We start from the raw sequence: 26,070 nt of genomic DNA on the forward strand, positions 1-26,070 counted from the left end.
GCGGAGCAGGAGAGGGAGAAGGAGGCTTCTTACTGAGCAGGGAACCCCACATACATATTCATCTGTGCAGGCACACTGTAGTGAAGCAAATCAAAATTAGTCAAGGTCAAAAGGTGTCTGGGTGGCTCAGTTGGTTAAGCATCTGCCTTTGGCTTGGGTCATTATCCCAGGGTCCTGAGATGGAACCCTGCATCGGGCTCCCTGCTGGGTGTGGAGCCTGTTTCTTCCTCTCCCTCTGCCTGCTGCTCCTCCTGCTTGTGCTCTCTCCCTCTTTCTGTCAAATAAATACACAAAATATTTTTAAAAAATCAAATCTTTTGATTCCATAATGAACAAGAAAGTGAATGTATGGTAGGGATGCCAGTTAACAAATATAGAAGCCATGACAGTATCAGAGAATCATCAATTATGACCCCTAACGTAACGACAGGTTCACTGAAGGATTGTGAGTTTGTTGGGGACAGGACATTCATATGGCCTCAGAGTATCATCCCTCAGAGGGAAATGGCCTACGGTGGAGTGATGTAACCATCTACCTTTACCTAATGATCAAATTTAGCATTACTAATAGGAACATTTATGATATGTGTTCTGTATGAGGTTTAATAAGGTCACACACATCTTGCAAAAATGCTTGAACAAAACCTAGTCCTAAGGGGGAAAATGTTGTAAGTTCAGAAAGAGAAACATTCTACAAGACAACTGGCTGTAGCTCCTGACAAAATTCAGTGACTTAATTTGAAAAGGAGGGTGGGCAGATGTTCTAGCTTAAAAGAGACTCCAGCCCATTATAGCTTATGGGTTGAAAAAACTCATAAAGAAATGGATATAAAAGGAACTCAGGGGACAACTGGGGAAATATGAATATAAACTGAACATTGGATGATATGAAACTATTAGTTCTCTCAGATTTGACCATGTATGGCAGTTATGTAGGACAATGTCCTTATTCTTATGAGATGCATGCAGACGTATTTGGGGGTTGAAGCAGCTGCAACTGACTTTCAAATTCTTGAAAAATAGTATGTGGGGCTGTGGTTTGTGGAGAGAGAGAAAGAGAGAGAACGCAAACGTGGGCAAATGTTAACAATTAATGAGCTGGAGGATGGCCATGCAAATACTCTTTAAACTTTTCTGTAGATACAAACCATTTTTTTTTAAAGCTCAGCTTTTTATTGAACCTGTTTAAAGATGTTTAGTCAAAAAGACCAAAGCCCATGTCATCATGAGACTCATTGGGTTCTTCTTTCTTTGCTTCCCGTTTTTTCTCAGCAGCGGCAGACACTGGTGGACAGGGCAGGACCTTGGCTGGTGCAGCGTGAGCCGCTGCGGCAGGTCCACCAGCCCCTACATTGAGATGAGGCTCCCAATGCGACCACGGGCCAGGGCCTTTCCAAAGAAGCCTGGCCGGAAAGGTTCAGCATTTAATAAGAGCATTGATCTTATCCTCCATGACCGCCACCTCATCCTCGTGCAGCATGAGGGCCAAAGAGATGCAGGCAAGCTCCGAGGTGGAGGCCACGGTGCGCGGAAAGCGGCCGGCGGGAGCTGCTCCAAGCGGGTGCTTGTCGCTGTTTGAAATGAAGACCTAATCTCAATTGAAGCGAGTGACCTAGCTTCAACGGAAGGACCGAGCATCTTAGCAGCAGCTGAGGCAAGGGCGATGTAAACCATTTCTTAAAAGTTCTGGGGGCGGGAGGGAATGCAGTTCAGGGAAGCCCGGGCTCGAACGCACCGGGGAACAGTTGCACCAGCTGCAACTCCTGGAAGACACGGAAGACCCCTGGGAACACCGCTCAAAATGACAGCTCCGCCCTTCCCGGGCCTCTCCCTATAGGCGGTTCCAATCACGTGGCAGCCTGGTCCCGCCCACAGTTCCCAGAGGCCCGCGCGCGGCGCCGGCAGTTCGACTGCTTCCTTCTGGCGGGTCGGGTGCGGCCATGGAGGGCGAGCCGCCCCCAGTGGAGGAGCGGCGGCGGCTACAGCAGGAGCTTAGCGAGTTCGTGGAGAGCTGCTGCCGGAGGCTGGAGGAGGTGACGGCGTCCCTGGGCTGGAGCCTGGATCGGCTGGACCCCGGGGAGGAGGCGGCACAGGTGAGGCGGGCTTGAGCCCCGGGTCCTTTTGGGGGCCCTCAGCCTGCGGTGTCCTCTGCGGGGGAAGGAATCCGCGTGGGAGCCCCCTCCGGTCCGCAGAGCCGTGGTGGGCGCCCGGGACCGGGCCTGGAGCGCCCTGACGCCTGCGGGCCTCGGGTGGGGCGCGTGGGCGCCTTCGGAGCGCTCTGCGCGGGTCGCCGGTGCGGCGCTCCTGCGGAACTTCGGTTCAAGGAGAGGGTGGAAATGCGGTGGGTGAGGAGGTGGCAGGTCTAGGGTTTATCTAGAAAATACGGGAATCGGCCCTCGGAGTGCCGCTAGCGCAGGTGTTGCCCGTTTGCTTTGTCATGTGTCACATGGATGCCGCAGTTGCACCAGATTTGGGGTCCGGAGAGCTTGGGAGTTCACTTCCCCCTTTTCCGCCTTAAAATTCTGCACTTCCGATGGGACAACATCGATGCTAGGATTATTAGAGGGTATCACTAAGAGATGGTGACGAGCAACTCTTTTGAACATTAGAATTGCCTTAAAAAATGTAGGTAGGTGTATGAAAGTGAACAATCCTGATTGTTTGTTTCTGTTTTGGGGTGGGAGGAGAAGAAGCCCTTCAGTTTGGGGTCATTCATGATCTCCAGTGCTCTTTCTGGGTTCATCACGCTGTAATAATTTCTCCCAGCTTTCAATTACATGACTGATTCCGTAAAGACACCTAAGGCGTGTTTGACCGATACACAGGCAATTCACATTTATTGTATTAAAGGCGTCGTGGAAATTTTTAAAATTTGTTTAGAGTGATGTTTGAAGCTGTGAATTCCGTTGAGTGGGGCCTTCCATGCTCTTACTTAACACTGTTTACTCAGCATCCTACTAGCCTGAAATTTCTTGGATGAACACTTAAATAGCACTTTGGTTATGCCGTTTACTGTACCTTAGTTACTTCGTTTAATAGTTATAATTACCCTGTGAGTACTGTTAGCCACATTTTACAGATGAGAAAACAAACCCAGAGAAGTGGTAATTTGTCCAAGGACACACTGCTAGTAAATAGCAATTGGGATTTTGAACCCAGGCATTCTGGCTCCTGAGAATCTGTTTAATTGCTATGCTGCCTCTCTAAAACGTCTTTATAAAATTCCAAAATTATGACAAATAACTCTGAGTGTACATCTAAATGCTACAGAACTAACGTCTGATATTCAAGAGAGTGACTAGTTTAAAAATCCTGTTAGGTGACATCCATCGTTCCTGGGATAGTCTGCAGAGCTAACGAAGCCTCACTTTTCTGCAGGAGGGTTTTTTTTTTTTTTTTTTTAAAGTTTATATTTATTTTGACAGACAGAGATCACAAGTAGGTGGAGAAGCAGGCAGAATGAGAGGAGGAAGCCAGCTCCCCACTGAGCAGAGAGCCCCATGCAGGGCTTAATTCCAGGACCCTGGGATCATAATCTGAGCTGCAGGCAGAGGCTTTAACCCACTCAGCCTCCCAGATGCCCTTCTGCTAGAGGGTTTTAATACTGAAGTTTAGCGAAGAGCAGTCGCAGGTTCTATCATAGAGCTTACTATGTGGTCATAGTGAGGGGAAATCTAGAGAAATCAGCCTACATTACAATGTGATAAAGTCTATGAAGGTGGAATAGCTGTTTATTATAGGCTGCGGTAGGACATTACAGGTTTCCTGGATAAAGTGAATTCTAAGCTGATTGAAGTGTGCAGAATAGCTAGGGAAGCACAGAGAAAGTGTCAGTGGTAGGGAAGTCCAGAGAAAAGGGTGTGACCAGATCAGGAAACCCAAGGTGGTTAAGGATAGCTAAGCATAGACTGTAGAGAAGAGTGATGGTGGGAAGGATCCAGATCTTAAAGGTCCTGTGTCAGCTGTATTAAAGAATCTGGGTTTTTGTTGTTGTTGTTGTTTAAGTGAGGGCAGTGGGGAAGCATGGAAGTGTCTTAAGCCAGACAATACCATATTTGCCTTTTAATAAACTCGTAATTGCTTACATTGGAACACTTGCTATGTACCAGGCCCTGTTTGATTGCTCTATATGTATAAACCCATGTATAATTTATTTAATATTCACAAAAGCTCTGTGAGAAAAGTTTTTCCCATTTTATAAATGAGGAAACTGAGGCAAAGAAAGGTAAAATACCTTGACCAAGTTCATACAGTTAGTGGCAGACCTGGGATTCAGAGTAGCCACAGTGCGGAGAATGAGAAGGACAACAGGTCTGGAAGCAGAGCAGTTAGGCAATGGCTGTTGTAATCCAGAACGATGTTGATGTCCTGAAGTGGGGAAGTAACAGTGAGGATGGATTTTGTGGAGGGATTTCAGAGTTACTTAGGGGTGAAAAGGGCTGGGTATTGATTAGATGTCAATGACGAGGAAGAGGAGATGGCTTTCTGCATGAGGAAACTGGGAGACATAAGAGGAATGGGTTTGGGGTTTGGAGACCAGGACTATAATGAATTTATTTTTGTTATATTGAGTTGTTAGTGTTTTTAGTATAAGATACTTAAAAGAGAAACAAGGTCTAAAAATCTAGATTTCGGGAGCCATTACTCTATAGTGAAAATTAAAGCCATGAGATTTTTCAGTAAGTGTATATCAAATGGCAAAACATCACTAGTTTGACTTACATGAAACACCAACATTTAAAGGGGTACAGGTAGAACGAGGAAGACGTCTTTAGAGAAGACCAAGTAGAAGAACTAGAGAGGTAGAACATGAAGACTGTATCTGGGTGACAGAAATGGGCAATTGGATTGTGACCTTCAAAGAGTTCAGATATTTTAAAGAGTCTGACATGTGCTTTGACACATCTTCTTTAGTAAGAAGATTGTTAGTGACCTACTGACTGGTAGTTTGTAAGCAAATCTTTTAAACTTGGGCTTTGGAGAGGTGGAGAGGGGGCTATCAAGGAGAGAGAGATTGAGGGAAATTTTTTGTTTTTTGTTCTTTTAAATATGCACATACATCACACTGGGGTTGGGAAAGAAGCCTCCAGAAGAGGAGATAAATGGATAGCACTACTTGATCAAGTAGTAAACATTTAATGATTTAATCATTTGAATATTGTATTCCGATGGGGTGCCTGGGTGGCTCAGTTAGTTAAGTGTCCGACTCTAGGTTTCGCTTCAGGTCAGGATCTCCTGGGTCGTGGGATCCAGCCCCACCTGGGTTAAGTGCTCATCAGGGAGTTCACTTGAGATTCTCTCCCCCTGACCCACACACGTGCTGTCTTTCTCTCTCTCTCTCTTTCTCTCCAATAAATAAGTCTTAAATGTTTCTTTGTTTCTCTTTTTTATAGGATGAAGTTGTGATATGTCCCTATGATTCCAATCATCACATGCCTAAATCATCTTTAGCAAAGCACATGGTGTCTTGTAGATTGAGGAAACTGGGCTATACCAAAGAAGAAGAGGTACCATATATTTATTATGTATATGTCATGTAATTCATGCATGAATAAATTCAGAAGATTTTGTGGGTATAGTGTGAAGTGTTCTGACATAAATACTAGTCACTTGTGGGGTAGAATGGTATTTGCCTAACTGCTAATTTTTGTAAGAAATACTGAAATGATAGTAATCTCTTGTTTGTTCATGTCAAATCTTAAAATAGGCAGTTATTGGTTACAAATACTAACTTCTTTGTTTTTACTGTTTAGGATCAAATGTATAATTCTGATTTTTTCTATGAGAATGTGAAGATACCTTCAATTACTTTGAGTAAGTATTAATTTAATAGATTATATTAAAGATAGTATAGGCATTGATATTTCATTTTTGAATTATCAGAAGAATGGACTCTTTATAAGTATGCTTGTGATTAAGAAGGACACTTCATACTTTAAGAGAATGTAAGATTAATTAATGTGTAGTGAAACTAGTTTGCTTAATCTGGAATTTAGAGACCAGGCTTATATTAATAGGCAGTGAAAACTCTTCAAAGCTTTGTTCAGTAAGACAGGTACCTTCCTTCTTGGATATAACAAAAATCTGGCCACACAACACAGTTTGCAAATGGAGGCTGGAAATGTGTTCCAAGTGTTCATAGCATATGCGGTGGTTAAAATTCCAGACTCTAGAATTGAATGCTCTGCTTCAACTCCTGGTTTTATCACTAGTAGATTTGCGACTTTCAGCAAGTAATTACACCTTTTTGTTGCCTGAATTTCTCCATGAAATGGGATGATGATAATGCACCTTTGCGCTGATTAAATGTTGTAGTATACGTAAAATGCTTAGAATACTTCCTGACACTTAGCAGGATTCAAAAAATGGTAGCTGTTACTGGTTGCTAAAATTTGCAGCAGCTACTACAGTATGCCGATGGTAATGTTTTCTAGACTGCCTGAAATCTAGTTGCTTATTGGTTTCTAGCTAGGTCTGAAAAATTTCTGCATTCAGATTACCTAGGCAGCAGTGTAGGTTTTTTCACATTTCCGATTCTGGAGATTTGTCAGTGTGCCCAAAGAGCTTGGATTGGAAACAAGTTAATAATATGATTGTGACACTGATGATTCATACTGTGTTTATGGGTGCTTTTTTGACAGATAAGGACTCACAATTCCAGATAATTAAACAAGCTAGAACTGCAGTTGGAAAAGATGGTGATGGTTATAATCAAAGTAAGTGGCATCATAGTTTGAGCTAATTAATGATTTAAACTATTTTTGTCCCAGAAGCAAATAAAAATCTTGTGGAAACAGTTGCATGGGGAAAGTTACATTTTATATTTAATATTATATCAGTGTGTTTAGTGTCCGCGTCATTTGGTAGATATTTTCTGCTCAAAACAGCAAAGTATTTACCTAGTGTCTTAGCTAGGGATTCATGCTTTGGAATCACCTGATAGGTGAGATTACCTTGTAGATAATTTTTATTATGATTACTAGGTAACTAAATTGCATTGAGAGTGTCTTACCCTGAGATTTGCTCTTTCTCTTGAGAATTAGTCCATTGTTAAATATAAGAATGTTGAAATGCAGTGTAAAAGGACAGGCTTATGCTAAAAGAGAGCCGTCTTCATAGCTGGCCCTTCAAATAAAGCCCAAACACAAAGTTTTACATAGAGTGTCAGAAAGTTTGTGGATCCCTTCATACACAGCTTTGGAGCTGGGTTAAGAGTTTCTGCCTGGGACTTAACTTCAGCAGAGAACAGGTTAGAATTTTTAAGTATGAGCTTTTAGGAAATGAAAAGAAAAAACAAGCCACTGGAATGTTAATAGCGTTAATAGATTTATTAACTAATAGAGTTAATAGATTTAATAGATGAGTAAATAGTGTTAATAGATTTCTGAACCTGGGGATAACATGTAGCCAAAGCATGACTTTGCTTGTCTTACAAGGACTTCCGAGTTGTCCTTGAACCTTCTGAAGGTAGCTTTCTCTGGACATCTTACCTTTTTTTCCTCCTCTTGTTATTCTTTCTAGCTGAATTCTATTCATTAAATTAGTCCAGAGTTAGGATTTGTTTCTCCCTTGTTGAAATTCAGTCTTTACCCATTGTTCTAAACCAGTATCTGGACTTCGTCTTTTCCCAAGTTGTACTGTGGCTTCAGGAGGAGCTGTCTTACTTAGTGTGCGTTATAGTGGTTCCATACCACAGACAGAATAATCTTTCCTGTATTTCCTGTTTTAAAGGTCCCATTTTTATGTACTTTGTGCTAAATTCTGGGTTGTTGTTGTTGTTTTCTTTGAGGGAGACATTTGGTTCTTATTTGAAAAGATTACTGAGCTGTGATCAGTCAGTCCTTTTTTGGGCTCCTATTATTGTTCTGCCCCCTCCTCCTGTTTAGTTAATGAGCCAGAAAAATGTAGAAGATTTTTGCTATTGATTTTTGGAGGGGTTAATAGTTCGAGGCCTTTTTTGACCTAACTAGTTAGGTAGATTTACTAGATGTATTTTGTAGTTGGAAGAGAACTGGGAGATCATCTAATCCAGTGTCTTTGTTGAGGAGACACACCCTATCTGAGAGGAGTAAGAAAGTTCTTGTGTGTTCATTCTGAAGACTATCAATACTTTAGTTTTTTTAAAAGAGATTCTTTATAGTTCTTTCATGTATTCATTTCTCTTTCATAACACACTTACATAAGCTGGACAACTACTTTCCCCTCCTATTAGGTGAAGAAATAGATTAACACTCCTTTGCTAGATGATTGCAAGGCTTACTAATGGCTGCGCTGGATTGAGAACCAAGTTTTGGATTTGGTACATACTCTGAACTGAGTTATTCTGTTTTCTGATAGAAATTGCATTTAAGTGAAATTTATGGACTAGGAATCACTGCTCAAATATATTCATTATTTATTATGTCTGTTACAATTAAGTAGAAGAATACCACAAACTTTAAATCTGTACCTACTCACTGCCTATATTATTAGCACTGTTCTTTGTTTATTCTGGTTTGTGTAAGCCTGCTTTAAAGAAACTAGTTTCTTGGCCTGGTACAAATGACAGCTTCTTTGAGGTTTTGTCTCCTTGTCTCTGGTATGAAACTATCTTGTAGTGTTGTTTAGGGTAATGGAAATAATGAATGCTAAACTAGCCCAGGCTCTAATAATTGGCTGCTTATGTGTAAGCAGTTTAATTTCTAAGCACATTAATGTACAGAAAGTGATTTTTTTAGATAATAAAATGGCAGAGAATTTTATGTATTTGTGTAATTTAGAGAATATTCTCAAATTTTTTTATTTATAAGACTAAGTAATAAGGTAGATTTGGACCTTGAGTTTAGTTCTTTACAAAAGCGAAGAATTACTTTGAATAAGTAGTTCCTTCAGTAGAAAGTTAAGAGGAACTTTTGTTTTGGCACTCTCTTAAATTAAGATTTAACTTAAGAATTTTGTTATATGATATGATCCTCTTTTAAAAATTTTTTTTCATATTGTATAGAGTTCTACTGTTTCTCAATAGACCTTATTTTTGTGGCCCACTCGTGTGTTAAGAGATTTTAAAATCTAATAGCCAAGAACAGAATCTCCTAATATCTTGCTAATTTATTTACTTTGAAGGAAGAATGACTAATACGAGCAATTTTACATTTTCCCATTTAATTAATATTTTGTTTGTCACATACTAAATTATATGTTTTTTGATGAGTTATATTTATGTTTCCATTTTATCACTCATACTAGGTCTCCACCAGTGTATAGAATTCTAAGTTCATTTACCTTTGTGAAAGCTTGAAACAACCATTAGCTCTACTTACTTATTTTCAGATATAATTACCTTTGTTAATTTTATAACCAGGATGCTAATTTTAATCATAAACAGTCATTTTATATTTAGTAGTTTATCTTTTTCCTTCATTATTATTTGCTGTACTTCAGTTTCATGACATATATTTGAATCATGGCCATACTTTGAAGATCATGACCATGATTTGAAGACAAAGTAGTACATTATACTAAAAGAACCCTCAAGAGACCTAAGTAACTGATTAGGCCTAAGCTGTTCCTACCACTTGTGAGAATTGGGCAAGTCATTTTACTTCTTGTGGGCCTTAATTTCTTTTTCTGTGATATTTGGAAATTGACTCTGTATGAATTCTCTGTAAAATTCTGAATTTGTAGCTTTGAACCAGTACTTTTTATGAATATTTAGTATTATATGTCACATGTTTAAGATGCTCTGTTGTGGCAAAGGTGGTAAAACAAGAATTAGAGTTATTAAAAAGCTAGATTAGAGTTTTAGTTTGGGTGATGAAAAAGTTCTGGAGATGGATAGAGGTGATGGTTGCAAAACAGTGTAATGTATTTAATGCCACTAAGCTGTACACTTAAAAATTCTTAAATGGTGCATTGTATGTAATGTGTATTTACCACAATTTTTTAAAAAGCTACTACAAAAATAGAGGATCATAGAATTTAATATGGTTACAGCACATTCAGATATACTTCTAAATCTATAGAAGCTTATATTTGAAAATTTACTTTTTATGGAAATGTAAGCTTATTTGTGTTTTCCTTTTTTTTGGTCAGAAATATCTATATGTTCTCAATGATTTGAATGCAGTCTGTTGTTAACTTTTCCTGTACTTTTTCTTTTTCAGTAATTGGGGTGAGTATAAAGAGGAATTAGGAACCTGAATATACTCCTTATTTAAAGATATGCAGTATCCTTTTTGCAAATGATATCCTTTTAAAAGTATCACTCAAATTTCTAAACTTTATCTTAACCACTGTCACAATATTATAATCTTTGGAATTTTAGTTGAATTTCAAGGAATTTAAGTATCCGTCTTCACCATACAGAAATTTCAGATGAATAAAGATGACTCCAGTATATTTTAAGGAGGAAATTATATTTCTTTGTCTAAAAGTAACAGGCAAAGGTTTATGTGGAGCTTGTTTATAATATATCAGTATTTTCTAATCTTTGTATTTTTCTTCCAGTTTTTTATAGCCTATATTCAAAAGAATTAGGCTTATCAAAGCTAAGTCAGTTTTATAGTACAAAGTTAAATGTTTTAACACTTAACTGCATAAAAAGGCTTTTCCAGGTGTCTACCAGAATTAGAGTGAAATTGATCAACTTGAAAGGAAACCCTTCTCCACTAATTCAGAACCCTTTGACTAATACAAATGACCATGTATTGTTATCCATGGCTATTCACAAACTCATATTCAATGTAGCACTCCTCTTAATTTGTAGACACATGTAAAGTCACCTCTTTTTTTGTGTGTTGTAGTTCTTAGTTCATAGTTTGTTCTTATTTTAATTTATCTTTTGCCTCTTTACTTAGGAAGTCAATGAGGTTAGGCTTTATCAGATAAAAGTACTGGGAAGAGCTACTGATCTTACCTTGTTCTATGAACCAGAGTTATTACTTTAGGGTAACTTGGGAAACATTAGTAGCTCCTGTTCATTGTTTTCATCAGTGAATAATGAAGGCTAGAAAGAATTGTTTTAAAACAATTGCTTTATTTACAGTTACAATTTTTTTATTTCTTTGAGAAAATTTGAATCTCAAAAATTTTCTTCAATGTTTAATACATCATATCAAGGTATTGTATTTACTTTCTTTCATTAATGAACAGATTTTAGAAAGTTCTGTGACTATTGTGGGGGGCACTCCTGTTAACTTTTTAAAATAAATTGGTTATGCCAATATGCTTCTTCAGAAAATTAAAAGTCTGGTTTTAGTTTAATCTGTCATTCTCTGGTCTGGGGAAGTTTGGGATTTCTGCTACTTAAGTGATTGTGTTTTGGTCCCTAACTCTGAATCATTGTACAGTTGGGATATATTTTGAATATGGAACACCTAACATGATGCCTCATATAAAAAGACATTTTTTACACATTTTTCGTACTTCCATAATTTATTTTCAGAAGGACTACAATGTGTACTACATTCCCCCCCCCTTTTATGGGGAAAAGCATATAAACAGAAAAAAGGTTAATATCTACTTTTATAGTATTAGTAGCCTTCTAAAATTGTTACCCAGGAAGTTTTATGAGCAAATTATCTCATGGTTATTACTGCCTGCCTTCATGGGATCTGTCCTAGCATTGTTAAAGAGAATAGCAAAAAATCCACATACATCTTTACTGTGGATATAGCATTGAGGATAAAGTTACTATTTACCATTTATCACATAGATGAATATTTTGTATATTAAGGGATTACTATGAAAACAGTTGTGTTAATGTTGCATTATTACAGCGCATGTTTAAAGATAAGGAGTAGATTTTAAGTCCATAACATATTCATGCTTCATGTATTGTTTATTCTTGTGGCTTTATTTTTACTTTAGGGATTTATTCTTCGTTACCTGTTGAAGTTCCTCTGAATCACAAACGGTGTGTTTGTGATCTGACCCAAGCTGATCGTCTTGCCCTCTATGATTTCGTAGTGGAGGAGACGAAGAAAAAGCGCTCTGATTCACAGATTATTGAAAATGACAGTGATCTGTTTGTAGACTTGGCTGCCAAAGTCAATCAAGGTTTGAGATGAATACCATGTTTTATATTTCTTAATAGTCATTTCATTCTTTGTGTGTTACTAAGATTTAGTTGTCAGACCACTTTGAATAGAAATAGGATGGTTTTGCATTATCTGATATTCACATATATGTTAAGATGTTTACTCAGTGTGTGAAATTTTGCTCTTTTATATTAAGCGTACCTTCCTTCTATAAAATTGTTACAGCTTTGCTTGTCCTTTAATCTTTGTACTTTAACGGTCTTAGCTTCAACTAATAGCTAGAGAAAAGGAATAATATAAAACAGCCTATTTCTATAATATGGAAATTTGGGGGATGTTTTTAGATGCATGGAAACATGTTGAAGTATGGGATTGTAGTCTTTCTTCCTGCTAATTTATAAGAATTTAAAAGCTTCCAAAGATGTAATTTATTTTATTCTTTTATTAGATAATAGTCGAAAAAGTCCAAAATCTTACCTTGAAATCCTGGCAGAAGTGAGAGATTATAAAAGAAGACGCCAGTCCTATAGAGCTAAGAATGTTCACATAACCAAGAAATCATATACGGAGGTAAGTTTTACATACTCTTTCAGAGCTTTGTTGAGAACAGAAATTTCCCTTAGTTATGTAAGTCTGCTCTGTGGGTTTCCACAGTTCCTTAGAGGTTCTCTGAAAGAAGGTATCTTCAGGACAGCCACACCTGATTTGTATTTGCTCCATTCCTTTCAGATCCACTGTGCCAGGCAAAGGCTTTTCAGGGTACAAAAATCTTACGTGAAGAGGCTGTACAATCTTAAAAAAATACCAACTTTTGAGAAAGTAGCATATCACGATAAAAGCATAGATTTTGGCTTTAGACCTGTGTTAGAGTTTTGATCCTACTGTTTATCATTGCCTGTTTGACTTGAACAGCTTATTTGAACATTTTAAGTGTCAGTAATTTTCATTTTAAACATTTTATGTAGACTTTGTAGGATTGTTACACGAATTGATTGAGAATGCATGTGGACACAGAAGTTGGTCAACAAATAGACTTTCTGTTTTCCTTACAGAAGTTTTAGCATGCTTTTGTGTACTCTTGTTAAGTATTTGGGCTTAAAAAATGTCTGGCATAAATTACTTATACTTTAATCTCTTGATATAGATCTAGACTTATTTTCAGAGTTTCTTTAGTGGATAGAGCTGGTGAATTTTTTGGTACATGACTTACCTTACCCAGACTCTACAAATAATTTCCTCATTGAATCTCTAAATTCTTACCACATTATTTCTTACTTCTTACTTCTTTCTATGATTTCTAAGACTGTCCATAAATCTGGCCTCATTTTACTGAATATTTTCTTTTGCTCTAGTCAAGAGTGTCTCTTAAACTATATCTGATTAGACACATTTACTCTTTTCTTTGTGTCAGGATAACAAGTTGTTTGCTCACCTGAAATGCTCTTTGTTGTTGCTCTTTTAAATCTCGATAAGTTTAAGGTCCACTGTCACCATGAGGTGCTCCTTCCCTGGTTGATTGCTGTTATGCTCTCTGTACCCCATAGCTTGGTATTTAAATCTTCTACTGTTCCTTTTACAATTAATATACATGTTCTAGGCTTATCTGTTCCAGTGGAGGCCTGAGACCATGTCATACAGCCTAAGTATTCTTAAACAGTCCCTCAAGTACTTGGTGGTTCATCAGTGTTTCTTCTCCAGTCTCATTACCTTGTAATCAAGTGAAAATGTTGTTACTAGTGTTCTTCACAATTGTATATTAACTTTTTGTTTTGGAAATACTCAAACATATACTAAAGTGACTGCAATAGTCTTATGAACCCTTTTGTCCCTGTCACTCAGCCTCAACAATTATCAACATATGACTTTGTCATTTTATTTATATTCTCACTTACTACCTCCCATTCTCCCCTTCCTCCACATTGATAATTTTGGAAGCAGATGTGAAATACCTTTCATCTGTAAAAACTTCAGTGTTTACAAATCTTTCAGTGATTTATCATATTTCCGGTCATGGCTTTGTCAACATTTTACCTCCTAGTTTCATTCATATCATCTAAAATTTTTGTTTGCTTTGGATTAGAACCTAAACTTTGTTAGATTTTAGGAAAAAAAATTATTGCTGCCTGTACTCAGTATGCATAACACTGCTGTTGGGTAGGTAAAGATAAATGGCACACAGCCCCCATCCAGCAGAAGCTTAGTATAGTTTAACAAGTGAAACTTCTTTCAAAATACAGATTGCATTAAGTGATAAAGTGAGATCAAAGTATGTGGGAGAAAATAGCAATTCTTCTTTTAAAATATTAGATTGGTATACCATCTTTGTATGTTTTCTGAAAATAAGCTGGTATACCAGCTTTATAGAGAAGATAGCAGTCGAAGGAAAGGGAGAAGCAGGAATGGTAAAACATGTCTGTTCATAGGCTCTTTCCTGTGTGCTGAACCTGGAAACTATCCAGTAACATTTGGGCCTCATGGAGCTCATGTAGAGCTACTACTAGTCTGGAGTCATGTTGGGCTACTCTGGAAGTGCTAGAGCTGGGAGTGGGAATTTAGGGGTGTGTGTGTGACTCATGTTACATGTCTTAGATTTTCACAAGAGAGTGTGGTAGAGGAGGGGAACTCGTGGGTAGGGATATTCCAGGTCAAAGGGCTAGTGTTCCTAAAAATATAAAAGAGCAGGAGTTTTCCAGAGACCCATCAGTAATCCAAGGTGCCTAGAGCTTAGGGTTTTTGAACTATGCAGTAAGAAATAAGGCTGGTTTCAATTACGTGATGTAGTAAAATCATGAAAGGCTTCAGAGGCTCTATTAAGGATTTTGGACATTGTTCCATTTTACTTTGGGAGCCATTGAAAGTTTCTTTAAAGTGGGGAGAAACTTTCCCACTATATAGTGACTATATAGTGTGTGCCTTTGAGATTGCCCATTGTCCCCTGTACCTTCTGTCTGTCTGTCTATCTGTCTGCAAGAGATCATGACCGGCGGTGGGGGTGAGGAAGGGGTAGAAGGAGAAGCCAACTCCCCACTGAGCAGGGACCCTGATACAGGACTCAATCCCAGGACCCTGGGATCATGACCTGACTGAAGGCAGATGCTTAACTGACTGAGCTACCCAGGCGTCCTCCCGCCCCTTTTTAAATTTAAATTCAGTTATCCCCTGTACCTTCTTTTTTTCCCCCTATACCTTCTTCTTCTTCTTTTTTTTTTTTAAAGATTTTATTTATTCATTTGACAGACAGAGATCACAGAGATCACAAGTAGGCAGAGAGAGAGAGAGGAAGGGAAGCAGGCTCCCTGCCAAGCAGAGAGCCCGACTCGGGGCTTGATCCAGGACTCTGGGATCATGATCTGAGCTGAAGGCAGAGGTTTTAACCCACTGAGCCACTGAGGTGACCCTCCCCCGTACCTTCTTAAAACACTTCCTCAGTAGGCATGAGGGAAGTGTAAGCTATTTTAGTTTCATCTGTGCTCCCAGGTGACCAGCCCTATGCTTGTTGTTTGCATGGATAAATAGGAAAGAAGAAACTTGCAAGTTGTTCTGAGAAATTAGGGGTTTATATAGTCTGTTAGGAAAGTATCTGTTAATGAGATGTTTTGTATTTTATCAGTCATCTTGACTTAATTATAAAATTTAAAAAAATTTTAATTGTAAATAATATCAAATATACAAATAAGTTGCAAAACTAAAAATAGTATAAAGAACTCCTGAATATCCTTTACCCAGATCACCTGTTGTTAACATTTTGTCCCATTTGCTTGTCATTTGTACTCTGTACATTTTTCTCTTTTGATCTCTAACTGTACATTATTTTTTTTCTAAACTATTTGAGAGGAAGTTATCCCATGATCATTTGTCACTAAATACTTAGTATGTACTTCTTCTTCTTCTTTTTTTTTTTTTTTAAGGTTTTGTTTATTTATTTGACAGAGATCAGTGGTAGGCAGAGAGGCAGGTGAGGGCGGTTGTAGAAAGCAGGCTTCCTACTGAGCAGAGAGCCTGATGTGGGGCTTGATCCCAGGGCTCTGGGATCATGACCTGAGCTGAAGGCAGAGGCTTTAACCACTGACCCACCCAGGCGCCCCTAGTATATACTTATTAAGAACAGGGATACTTTTCCTAACGTAATCATAATATGGTGGTTAACTAGTGAGTTTATCAATAATTACAGTACTTTCATCTACCATTCATATTCCAATTTGACGATTTACTTTTTTATGTTCTCTAAACTGCTTATGTCCCATAGTCCATTCTGATTGTTAATAGTGATTTTTCTAGCTTCGTATAATTTTTTGAAAAATCTTTCTTATCTGAAATTGGGTGCTTCTCTCCCCTCAGGTGATTCGGGATGTCATAAATGTGCACATGGAAGAACTCAGTAGTCATTGGCAAGAAGAGCAAAGAGCGGAGGATGATGCTGAAAAGTATGTCATGGTGTTTACTGGTGAAAATACTCTCTTTTTAATCTGTTACATTATAATTATTTAACTAAATTTTAGCCTTTCCAAGACCATTAATAATAGCACATCATAATTCATTAAAATGCTGAAATTGTTCCATGTTGTCATTGCTCAAGATAATTATACCAGAGTTTTTCTGTTGACATAGCTCTTTGACAGTTTTGTAGAGACATATATATTAGTGAGATAGAAAAGACATAAAACACAAGGGCTATATTTCTTTGCCCTCTCATATAGAATGTAAGGTTATACCTATTTATATTGACTCAATCATTGTTCTGATACAGAATATTCAACTTTAAGTTAGTGGGTCAGTGTGTGTTTGGTGGAGACTAGTGGTTAAAACTAACTGTTCTCTGTTTCAGGAATGAAGAAAGACGATCAGCTTCAGTAGATTCCCGGCAGTCTGGTGGAAGTTATTTGGATGCTGAGTATTCACGACATAGAAAGGATCGGAGTAGGAGCCCACATAAACGGAAAAGAAATAAAGATAAGGATAAAAACTGGGACTCGAGAAGAAGGAAGGACAGGTAAGTCTTAACACTGCATCATCTGATGTTGAATTGTTTACTCTTGAAAGGTAAATAGATCCTTTTGTTGTAGACAACGTTGAAAAAATGAGTTGTAAGAGTAAATTACAGTAGAGTAAGTTATTCGTGAGAATTCTTATCATTTAATTTTAGTTCAAGTAACCATAGTTCTGGTGGCATAGTTCGCTATATGCCTGATTCGATATGGGTTTCCCTCTTTTACTCCTTGTTTCCTAACAAGGACATAGGGAAGTAATGTCTAGGTAGGAAGGTATGTAGGAAGTTAACTCTATAAATTAGGTGTTTGCCTAGATCTTTTTTTTCTGCTCCTTCCTCCTTTTTCTTGTCATTTCTTTCTCCTGCTAATTCTTGAGTTAAAGGGTCTGTAGGGTCAGAGAGAAGATCCAAGCTTTAATATCAAGTCAGTTTTGTCCTTGTTAATATCGCTGATAGAATTTTGACAACTGGAAAGTTATGAACTAATGGTAAAATAATAAATTTATATCACTTGTAATCTATTCCAGTAGTCCAGCTGCTTACAGGGCATCTGCATGGATCTCAGTGTTAGTCAGAACTCTTTCTCATACTGACCTCTTTCCCCAGCATTCCCTATTCTGGTTAATGGGACAGACATCATCTATTCACCTAAGCTAGAAATCATGGAGTTATTTTAGTTGCTCCTTTTTTATTCCCGCCATCTGGTTAGTTCCTCATTGCCATCAATTCTACCTGAAGATACCTTTACGTGCACCTCCTTAATGCTGTCCACCTGGGAAATAACAGTTTTCGTAATTGTTCTAACCATTTGTGACCTTGTGCCATGTGGAGTCATCCCTGCTTTACTTCCTGAGTGAATTTTCACTCTTAAAATTCTTCAGGAGCAAAATCCACATTGTTTAGAATGGCCCACAAGACCACCAGCTTCAGGGCTTTTGGCTACCCATCCTTGTTTTGCCACCAGCCCATGAAATTATACTTTAGCTAGCCTGAATTGCTTAAATAGTTTCTCATCTGTACGTGCTACATTTATGCCTTTCTGTGTCAGGCTCTGCTGCCTAATTTTTATTTTTAAAGCCTGCTTGGTCTTTTAAGACCCAGCTTAGTCATTTCCATGAAACCTCTTATCAATCATTGAGGCAGAGCTAATCTCTCTGATTTTGTCAGCATTCCGCCTACCACGTGTTTTTTATTGAACTTAAGTTATTACTCTCCCTAGTAGACTGAGCTCCTTGAAGGCAAGTCCATGTCTGATTTAGTAGTATATGCACAGTATTTGTCTAATAATAGCTTCTCAAATGGTATCTTGTCCCTCTCCAGGGCCACTGGTGATCACGAATTAGTAATGCTTATTGATTTAATAATTTTGTTCATGATACTGTCCTTCAGTTCATAAGCTTAAAGCTGACTGTGATTTAGTCCTCTTATAAAAATGAAATATTTCCTTAGTAATCCCTTTGATTCATATAATGAATGATATTTTTTAATAATTATATACAGATTAACTTAATTATCAGTTATTACGCTCTTTTACTACTTTCTGGTTTGTTAATGCTTCTTCCACTGAAGTAATTTTTGGCATCTCTGAACAGTTTTTATTGACTTAAATACATTAGCTTCAAATGTAAACATGAAATAATTTGCTTTTAGAGAGGATATATTTGAAGTCTAACTAGTATTAGTGGGAAATACTTCTCAAAAGTACAGGGTTGGTCTTAATGAATGGCATGGACTTGATAGCAACCAGCATAAGGATATCAGACAATTTTTGAATTCCGTCTATGACTTTATGACTTCAATATTTTATTTGGAATAAATTCTCTGGTCCTCATACATATGTATGTATATATATATTCAAAGTCAATTTTAAAGCAGAATTCTAAAATGCAGTTTAAAAAAAATTCTCATTTTGCCTATCCCCATGTCAATTTTGTCCTTTAGTTTTAATGATCCATTTTCCATATTTACTCTTAAAAGAAATTCCTGTTTAGTGTACCTGTTTGTCTTAGTTGGCAGAGCATGTGACTCTTGATTCCAGGCTCATGATTTCAAACCCCACAATGAGGGTAGAGCTTACTTAGTTAAAAAAAGTATTCTTTAGTTCTGACTGTATCTTTTAACTTGTTCTGAAGTACATTACTGGTGAATCACTATTTTAAAATTCTGATATTAAGATGTCCATCATTTGTAATACCTTTTTTTCTACTCCTGTCATTTCAGGGATGGGGAAAGACATCATAGTCATAAAAGGAGAAAGCAAAAAATATAATGAGGTATTGGTGCATGTATTAATTATGCTTATGTCATGATAACCAGTATGACAGCATTTTAATTACAATTTCTTTGAGTAGAAGAATGTTTATATGACTTGTTTAGTGCTCAGATCATTAATTTTCAGTAAGTACTTATGTTTCAAACCATGAGTATACTATTATGTCCTTTAACTTTGTTTTGCTTATATTTTAATAGATGATTGCTTCCTATTACAGATTTTGTTTCGTTCTTTGTGATAATTTATGTATCAGAAAATTCTTTAAAGTCAGTACTTAAACTGTATAAATAGTACACGAACACATTCTCATTTTTAAAAATGAGACCTTATAGCTAAGGTTAACAGCCCCTTGGAACCACAATCTATAATTCCTGTGGCCACCTCAGTAACTACGACTTAACCACTGCACTGGTGAAATATAGTAGGGAAAAAACCACCTAAATATCTGTCAGGAGGGGAATGGCCTGGTTAAATAAAATATGGTATAGTCATGTGATAGATTACTATATTGGATTTAAAAGAAATAAACTTTATAATAACATGGATAGATCTCAGAAACATAATGCTAAGTGAAAATAGCAAACTGCAGAAAAATGTATACAAGTTATATTTACGTACAATATAATACTGTACATTTTCTGTGACCATGTATGCATGTAAATATATTTTTAAAGCTTCAGAAGGACGAATACCAATCTCATAACAATAATTATTTGTGGAAGGAGGTATGGATGGGAGAGATATGGAATGAAAAACCAGGATTGAGAGGTGGTCAGAGAAAACTTCAGCTTTATCCACAATATGTTAAGTTTTTAAAGGCATTCATTTTTCACTTGTTAATTAAAAGTAGATTTTAATTAAAATTAAAAATATACTGTCATTTTCTTTTATGTAAATCATCTTTATTGAGCTACTGTTTATATAAAATAAAATGCACCCATTTTAAGTGTACGTTTCATTTGATTTTGACCAACTTAGACCCAAGCCGATGAAGTTGTCACTGTGATCAAGATAGAGAACATTTCCATCATGCCCCAAAATTCTCATATACGCCTTTTACCAATTTCTCTAGGCAACCAAGATCTGGTTTTTGTTGCTGTTGATTAGATGTATCTTTTTCAGAATCCATATAAATGGAATACTATAATACGTACTTTCTTCCACCCCACGTATTTTTGAGATTGACCCATGTTTTGTGTGTCAGTTGTCTCCTCCTTTTTGTTTGTAGTATATTTTGAAGACTATACTTTCAGGGATCATTTCTATAGTTTGTAGTATATTTTGTTGTATGATAGGTCACTCAGATGAAAGTTGGCCATTAAATGTTAATTACCTCCTGTCTAGTTAACAATATTTGGAATCTTAAAAACTCAGGGTGAAGATTCCAAGGTGGGTTTCAAATAGAAATGAAACTTAAAATTAGTAACCAACAGTGACAGAAAGGTTGACTGGCCTTAGATCAGAATGGCTCTTGGGCTTTAGGTATAAAAAACAGCTCTCAGATTTATAAGTTGGAAATCAACAGTTTACCTGCCAATACAAAATCTTACTACTGCTATTGTACTTGATTTCTAAATATATAAAAATTCAGATTTAAAAATCTTAAGGACTTTGGTGTTACATAATGGGGAACCATGCGGAATCGCTGCTTTTGTAGGTCAAAAACTATTTGAATTCATCAGCAGTTTTATATGTTGTAACTTAATTTATTGTTTTGTTTTTCAATGTGATTTCAATGATTTTGCTGAGTGGAAGAAACTAAAAGGTGAGATTGAAAGGCATACTTGGGTTTTCAGTAGAAGAGAGAAATAAGTGGAAAGAAGTATGTTGGTCGACTTAATGAAAAATAGAATAGATGGGAAAAGGAGATCATCTAACCGGAGTGCTCGCTTCAGCAGTGTAGGCACCAGAATTGGGAGGGTACAGGGAAGATGAGCATGGCTCCCGCACAAGGATGAGAAGTAAAATGTAACCAGAGTTCTTTACGGATTTTTGAGTATAATACCAGCTACTGCAAACTATCCAATAAAATAGATTTAGATGGAAAGAGGCTTTGTTTGACACTTGCACATATTAATTTTCCATGCTTACCTATTTGAGTTTTAGACTCCTTCACTGGTTTATGAGCTCTTTGAGAGAAGGTTTTATATCTTTATCAGTATAACCCCCATGCCTAGCACAACAGCTGTCAATTTATCATTTTAAATTTTGGCAGAAGGATTTGCAAGCCCCTGTCACTTAACATCTAATTTTTGATTCACAAAATATTGATATTTGTAAGTACTACAACTGCTGTCCATCTTATCCATATTAAATCCTACCTCAGGTGGCACCTTCATGCCTACATTTATGATCTACTGGCCATGAACAATTTTCTCTGCTGAACTCTTTTAAAAGCACTAAAGATAGTTAACATTTATTGAGCACTTACTATGTAGTAGGCCGAACTTTTAAAAAATATACATATAGAAAGTATACATAGCAACATTTACCATTTTAGCTATTTTTAAGTACATAGTTCAGTGGCATTAGTAATCACTTTGTTGTACAACCATCACCACTATACATCACCAGAATGTTTTTATCATCCCAAACTGTATCTGTTTCTACCCCATTAAACAGCAGCTCTCCATTTACCCCTTCCCTCAGCCCTTGGTAATCACCGCTCCACTTTCTGTCTCTATGAATTTGACTATTCTAGGGACCTCATAGAAGTGGAATCAGAAGTGTGTGTGTGTGTGTGCGCGCGCGTGCTTGTGGTTTATTTTACTTAGTGTTTTCAAGGTTCATCCATCTTGTAGCATGTATCAAATTCATTTCTTTTAAGGCTGAATAATACTCCATTGTGTATATATTCCATATCTGTTCGTCCATTCATCTGTCGGTGGGCATTTGGATTATTTCCAACTTTTGGCTGTTGTGAATAATGCTACTGTGAACATGGCTGTACAGAGATCTGTTTGAGTCCCTGTCTTCACTTCTTGTGGATGTATGTCTAGAATTGGAATCGTTCGGTTGTAAGGGAACTCTGGGTTTCGTTTTTTGAGAAACCTTCATAGCGTTTTCCACAGGGCTTATACATTTTACATTTCTACCAGCAGTGCAGCAGGGGTACAGTTTCTCTACGTCTTTGGCAATACTTGGTATATTCTGGTGTTTTTTTATGTGTGTTTTTGGTAATAGCCATTCTTATGGATGTGAAGTGGTATCTATTTGTGGTTTTGATGAGCTCTTTGTAGTAAACATATTTAGTTGTCAGGAAACACTCTGAGGTGTAAAGACTAGTATTTTCACTAGTATTTTCTTCAATGAAGAAATTGAGGCTCAAGGAACTAAATAACTTGCTCTCGTTCTCAAAGGGAGTCTTGGCACTCTTGCCCCAGGGCTCATGCTCTTTCAGTAGGTCCCTCTTATATTATAATTACTTACTCACAATTGTTTGTGTCTCCAGCTAGGTTTTAAAATTTTTTGAAAGTAAGATATGTTTATCTGAGTCCCCAGAGTGCTTAGTATGATTCCTTGAATGATGTAGGTGAAAAATGTTTATGGATAAGAAAATTCAGGCATAAAAATGCTTAATTATCTTCCTAACGTCATACAAACAGTGCAAACAAAGATTGGAATTAGAGCCCCTGCTCTTAACAACTATACAGACATTTATTTATTTATTTATTTATAAGGGTGTTTTTGTTTTGTTTTGTTCTTTTGTAAATAATCTCTACACCTGTCGTAGGGCTCGTACTCACCCCAAGATCAAGAGCTGCATGTTCACTGACTGAGCCAGCCGGCGCCCCTATATAAACTATTATTAACTGTGGACACATTTGGATAGACTTATATCGTGGTAGTGTCTACCATTTCATAACAATCTCTGCATTATCCACCAAGTTTTCTGAACTCCTTTATAAAATCTGAAAAAATGAATGTTTCCCACCTATCATTTTGTTAAATTCAAACTGATTCATAAATGAACTTGCCTTATGTCTTTTTTTTTTTTTTTAAAGATTCTATTTATTTATTTGACAGAGATCACAAGTAGGCAGAGAGAGAGGAGGAAGCAGGCTCCCTGCTGAGCAGAGAGCCCGATGCGGGACTCGATCCCAGGACCCTGAGATCATGACCTGAGCCGAAGGCAGCGGCTTAACCCACTGAGCCACCCAGACGCCCTGCCTTATGTCTTGATACCTATTAATTATATACCAAAGTTCATTGCAGTGATCAATTTTACGTTTCACATGAAGACCTAAAAATCAAAATCTCACAGTACCTTGTGAAAGATTTTATTGATTTATTTGTCAGAGAGAGAGAAAGAGAGAGCGAGCGAGTGCACAAGCAGGCAGAGTGGCAGGCAAAGGCCGAGGGAGAAGCAGGCTCCCAAGCAGCTGGATTCGGGACTCCATCCCAGGACCCTGGGATCATGACCTGAACTGAAGACAGCAGCTTAACCGACTGAGCCACGCAGGCACCCCAAAATCTCACAGTACCTTCAAAATTAAGAGTGACCGTTAAATGTGAGGTTTTTGGAAGAATCTTAGCCAACATAAGGAAGTTGGAAGCAGCTGAGGAAAAATTGAAACCTGCTCTGTCCTCCTGCCCACTGCCTCCTATCTCTCCTACTCTTAAAGAGGATGTGGCTACGGTTTTTTAATCTGCCACAGGAGAACAGCACTTACGCTGAAGTTTAAGGGAGAGGCATTTGCAAGCAAAAAGAAGTTAAGGCAACTTCTCAAATATTTATAGACTGGTCTTGGTTGCTTTAATTTACATGTCAAGGTGGCTACTGTGCAGAGCCCAGGACACTGATTACATTCAATGGGAAACTGAACCTGTCACTCAGATTTATTAATAAGATCAGTGATCTCCAAGTCTTTGTCACTGTGGAGTAAGGCTGATGGGGTAATCTTGAGCCTTTTAGTGAAAGTTAGTTGTCAAATGGCAAATTTTACATAAAATGTTTTAAGTTGGCTTTGAAAAAAAAATTTAAACACCTATATATTATGTTGCACAGAAATATTAATACCATGAAAGTGTGTGTAAGGTCTTTACTCCTATCTTTGAGGACACTTTGTTTTTATGTTTAGCGAATTTCTGTAGGTCCAAGAGTTCTGGTGTGAAGCTTTGTTGCATTGAGTGTAAAAAAACAAAATCTATTTGTAGTTTTTGAGTATGTTTATGAGGTTGATTTCTTTTTATATAGCCTGCTTTTGAGTTGTTATAACTGAGCCAGCAGGTGTGTTAATTATGAAACTAAATCTCACTTACTAGATTTGCGGTTGTACTTCCTACTCTGGTCATAGTTTGGTCTCCTGGAAAGTCCTCACAGCTTTTGGATATTTGGATTGACACAGATAATTTCTATTGCTCCTTTTCAGGAAAGAAAAAATGTAAGATTTGTCGGATTCAAGGGGCTGCAAGTTGGATTCATCTTTACTAAGCAAGTTCGAGTCAGTTTCCCATCCAAAAAAACCCAGGTATGGTCACATAAGAGAAAGGATGCCATCATAAATAGAATTATAACTTCAAACTTACTTTTAGTCCTTGGCGTAGTAATAAAAGGCAGGAAGCACTTCCAGTTTTAAAAAGTCGCTAGGAGCCTAGGGGCTCAGATGGTTAAGCATCCTGCCTCTGCTGAGGTCATGATCTCCAGGTCCTGTGATCCAGCCCTGTGTCAGTGCTCCCAGCTCACTGGGGAGTCTGCTTCTCCCTCTCCTTCTGCCTCTCTCCTCGCTATGCTCTCTCTGTCAGATGAATTAAAAATAAAATAAAATGTTGCTGTACACAGCATCTGGACAGTTGTTAAATTAAGGAAGACTTGCAGACCCCCGAGAGGCCATGTCTTCTGAGGATCATACCATTGGTGGCACCAATTAAGGGATTTGGGGTTGGGTTGCTTGAGTGCTATGTTTATGAGGCTAATTTCCCATAATCTTGGAACTTTGGTAACCCATGTTTTTCCTCCAGCTCCAAGGCATGATTCCTCTTCTAGAATGAGAAGGCTAATTAAGGGGAGCTTTCAGGATTCCAGAGAGTTGAAGCATGAGCCTGGGCTTTTATTTGCTATTGCTGATACTATTTCATACAAATGAAACACTTGTAAGTAACAAATTCTTCACATAATGGAAGGAATAGCCTTGATCAAAGGGGGCGCTGGGATGAGTGAGATGGATACAGTACAGGTCTGCCTTTCACTGTGTGGGGGTTGGGGGTAGGGGAGGTGGGAAGGATGGGGGGGTGGGAGTTAATCTTTCCATGCCCAAGGGGGCGCTGGGATGAGTGAGATGGATACAGTACAGGTCTGCCTTTCACTGTGGGGGTTGGGGGTAGGGGAGGTGGGAAGGATGGGGGGTGGGAGTTAATCTTTCCATGCCTCTTGTTCCTCATCTGCAGATTAGAATAACAATATGCTCCCAAGGATCAAGGTGAGGTTTAGAGATCATGGATGTGACTTGCCTCACACAGTGTTTGATCGATAGCAAGTACTAAATACCTGCCATTATTATTTATAACACACTTGTGAATATTTTCTTTCTGCTCTGCCTTCTACATTAGACCCTCCTAGATACCTTTCTCATGCCCTCAGAGAATTCTGAGAATCCTGCTGTAATGTTAGCACACAAGCCATACATCCTTGAGGGCTCTGTAGAGAAGCGTTTATAGGGAAGTGCTTCACATTCCCTATCTCCAGGGCATGTACACAGCTGCACGCACCTGAATAGCTGACCAGCATAAAAATACTGAAATTCCTCTTAAGCTGCTGGATAAATAACTGCTGTCCCAAGCCCCACCTCCCATCT

At 37.8% G+C, this 26,070-nt stretch overlaps 1 protein-coding gene, 1 non-coding gene and 1 pseudogene across 2 annotated transcripts; 2 read left to right on the forward strand and 1 right to left on the reverse strand.

The window, feature by feature from the left end:
• Window positions 1-1,175: 1,175 nt before the first annotated feature.
• Window positions 1,176-1,942, reverse strand: LOC116589427 (annotated as a pseudogene).
• SNRNP48 (small nuclear ribonucleoprotein U11/U12 subunit 48) lies at window positions 1,867-20,477 on the forward strand. Its single transcript, XM_032341058.1, has 9 exons — window positions 1,867-2,093; window positions 5,394-5,507; window positions 5,754-5,814; window positions 6,642-6,716; window positions 11,848-12,036; window positions 12,466-12,587; window positions 16,356-16,441; window positions 16,843-17,007; window positions 19,225-20,477. The coding sequence occupies exons 1-9, from the start codon at window positions 1,941-1,943 to the stop codon at window positions 19,271-19,273; spliced, it is 1,014 nt and encodes a 337-aa protein (XP_032196949.1). The 5' UTR covers window positions 1,867-1,940; the 3' UTR covers window positions 19,274-20,477.
• Window positions 20,478-21,162: 685 nt separating this feature from the next.
• On the forward strand, window positions 21,163-21,270 carry LOC116589600. Its single transcript, XR_004285364.1, has one exon. It is a non-coding gene; the product is annotated as a U6 spliceosomal RNA (small nuclear RNA).
• Window positions 21,271-26,070: the final 4,800 nt, after the last annotated feature.

The sequence above is a fragment of the Mustela erminea genome, chromosome 4 (genome assembly GCF_009829155.1).
Source record: "Mustela erminea isolate mMusErm1 chromosome 4, mMusErm1.Pri, whole genome shotgun sequence".
In the NCBI taxonomy this organism is placed as follows: domain Eukaryota; kingdom Metazoa; phylum Chordata; class Mammalia; order Carnivora; family Mustelidae; genus Mustela; species Mustela erminea.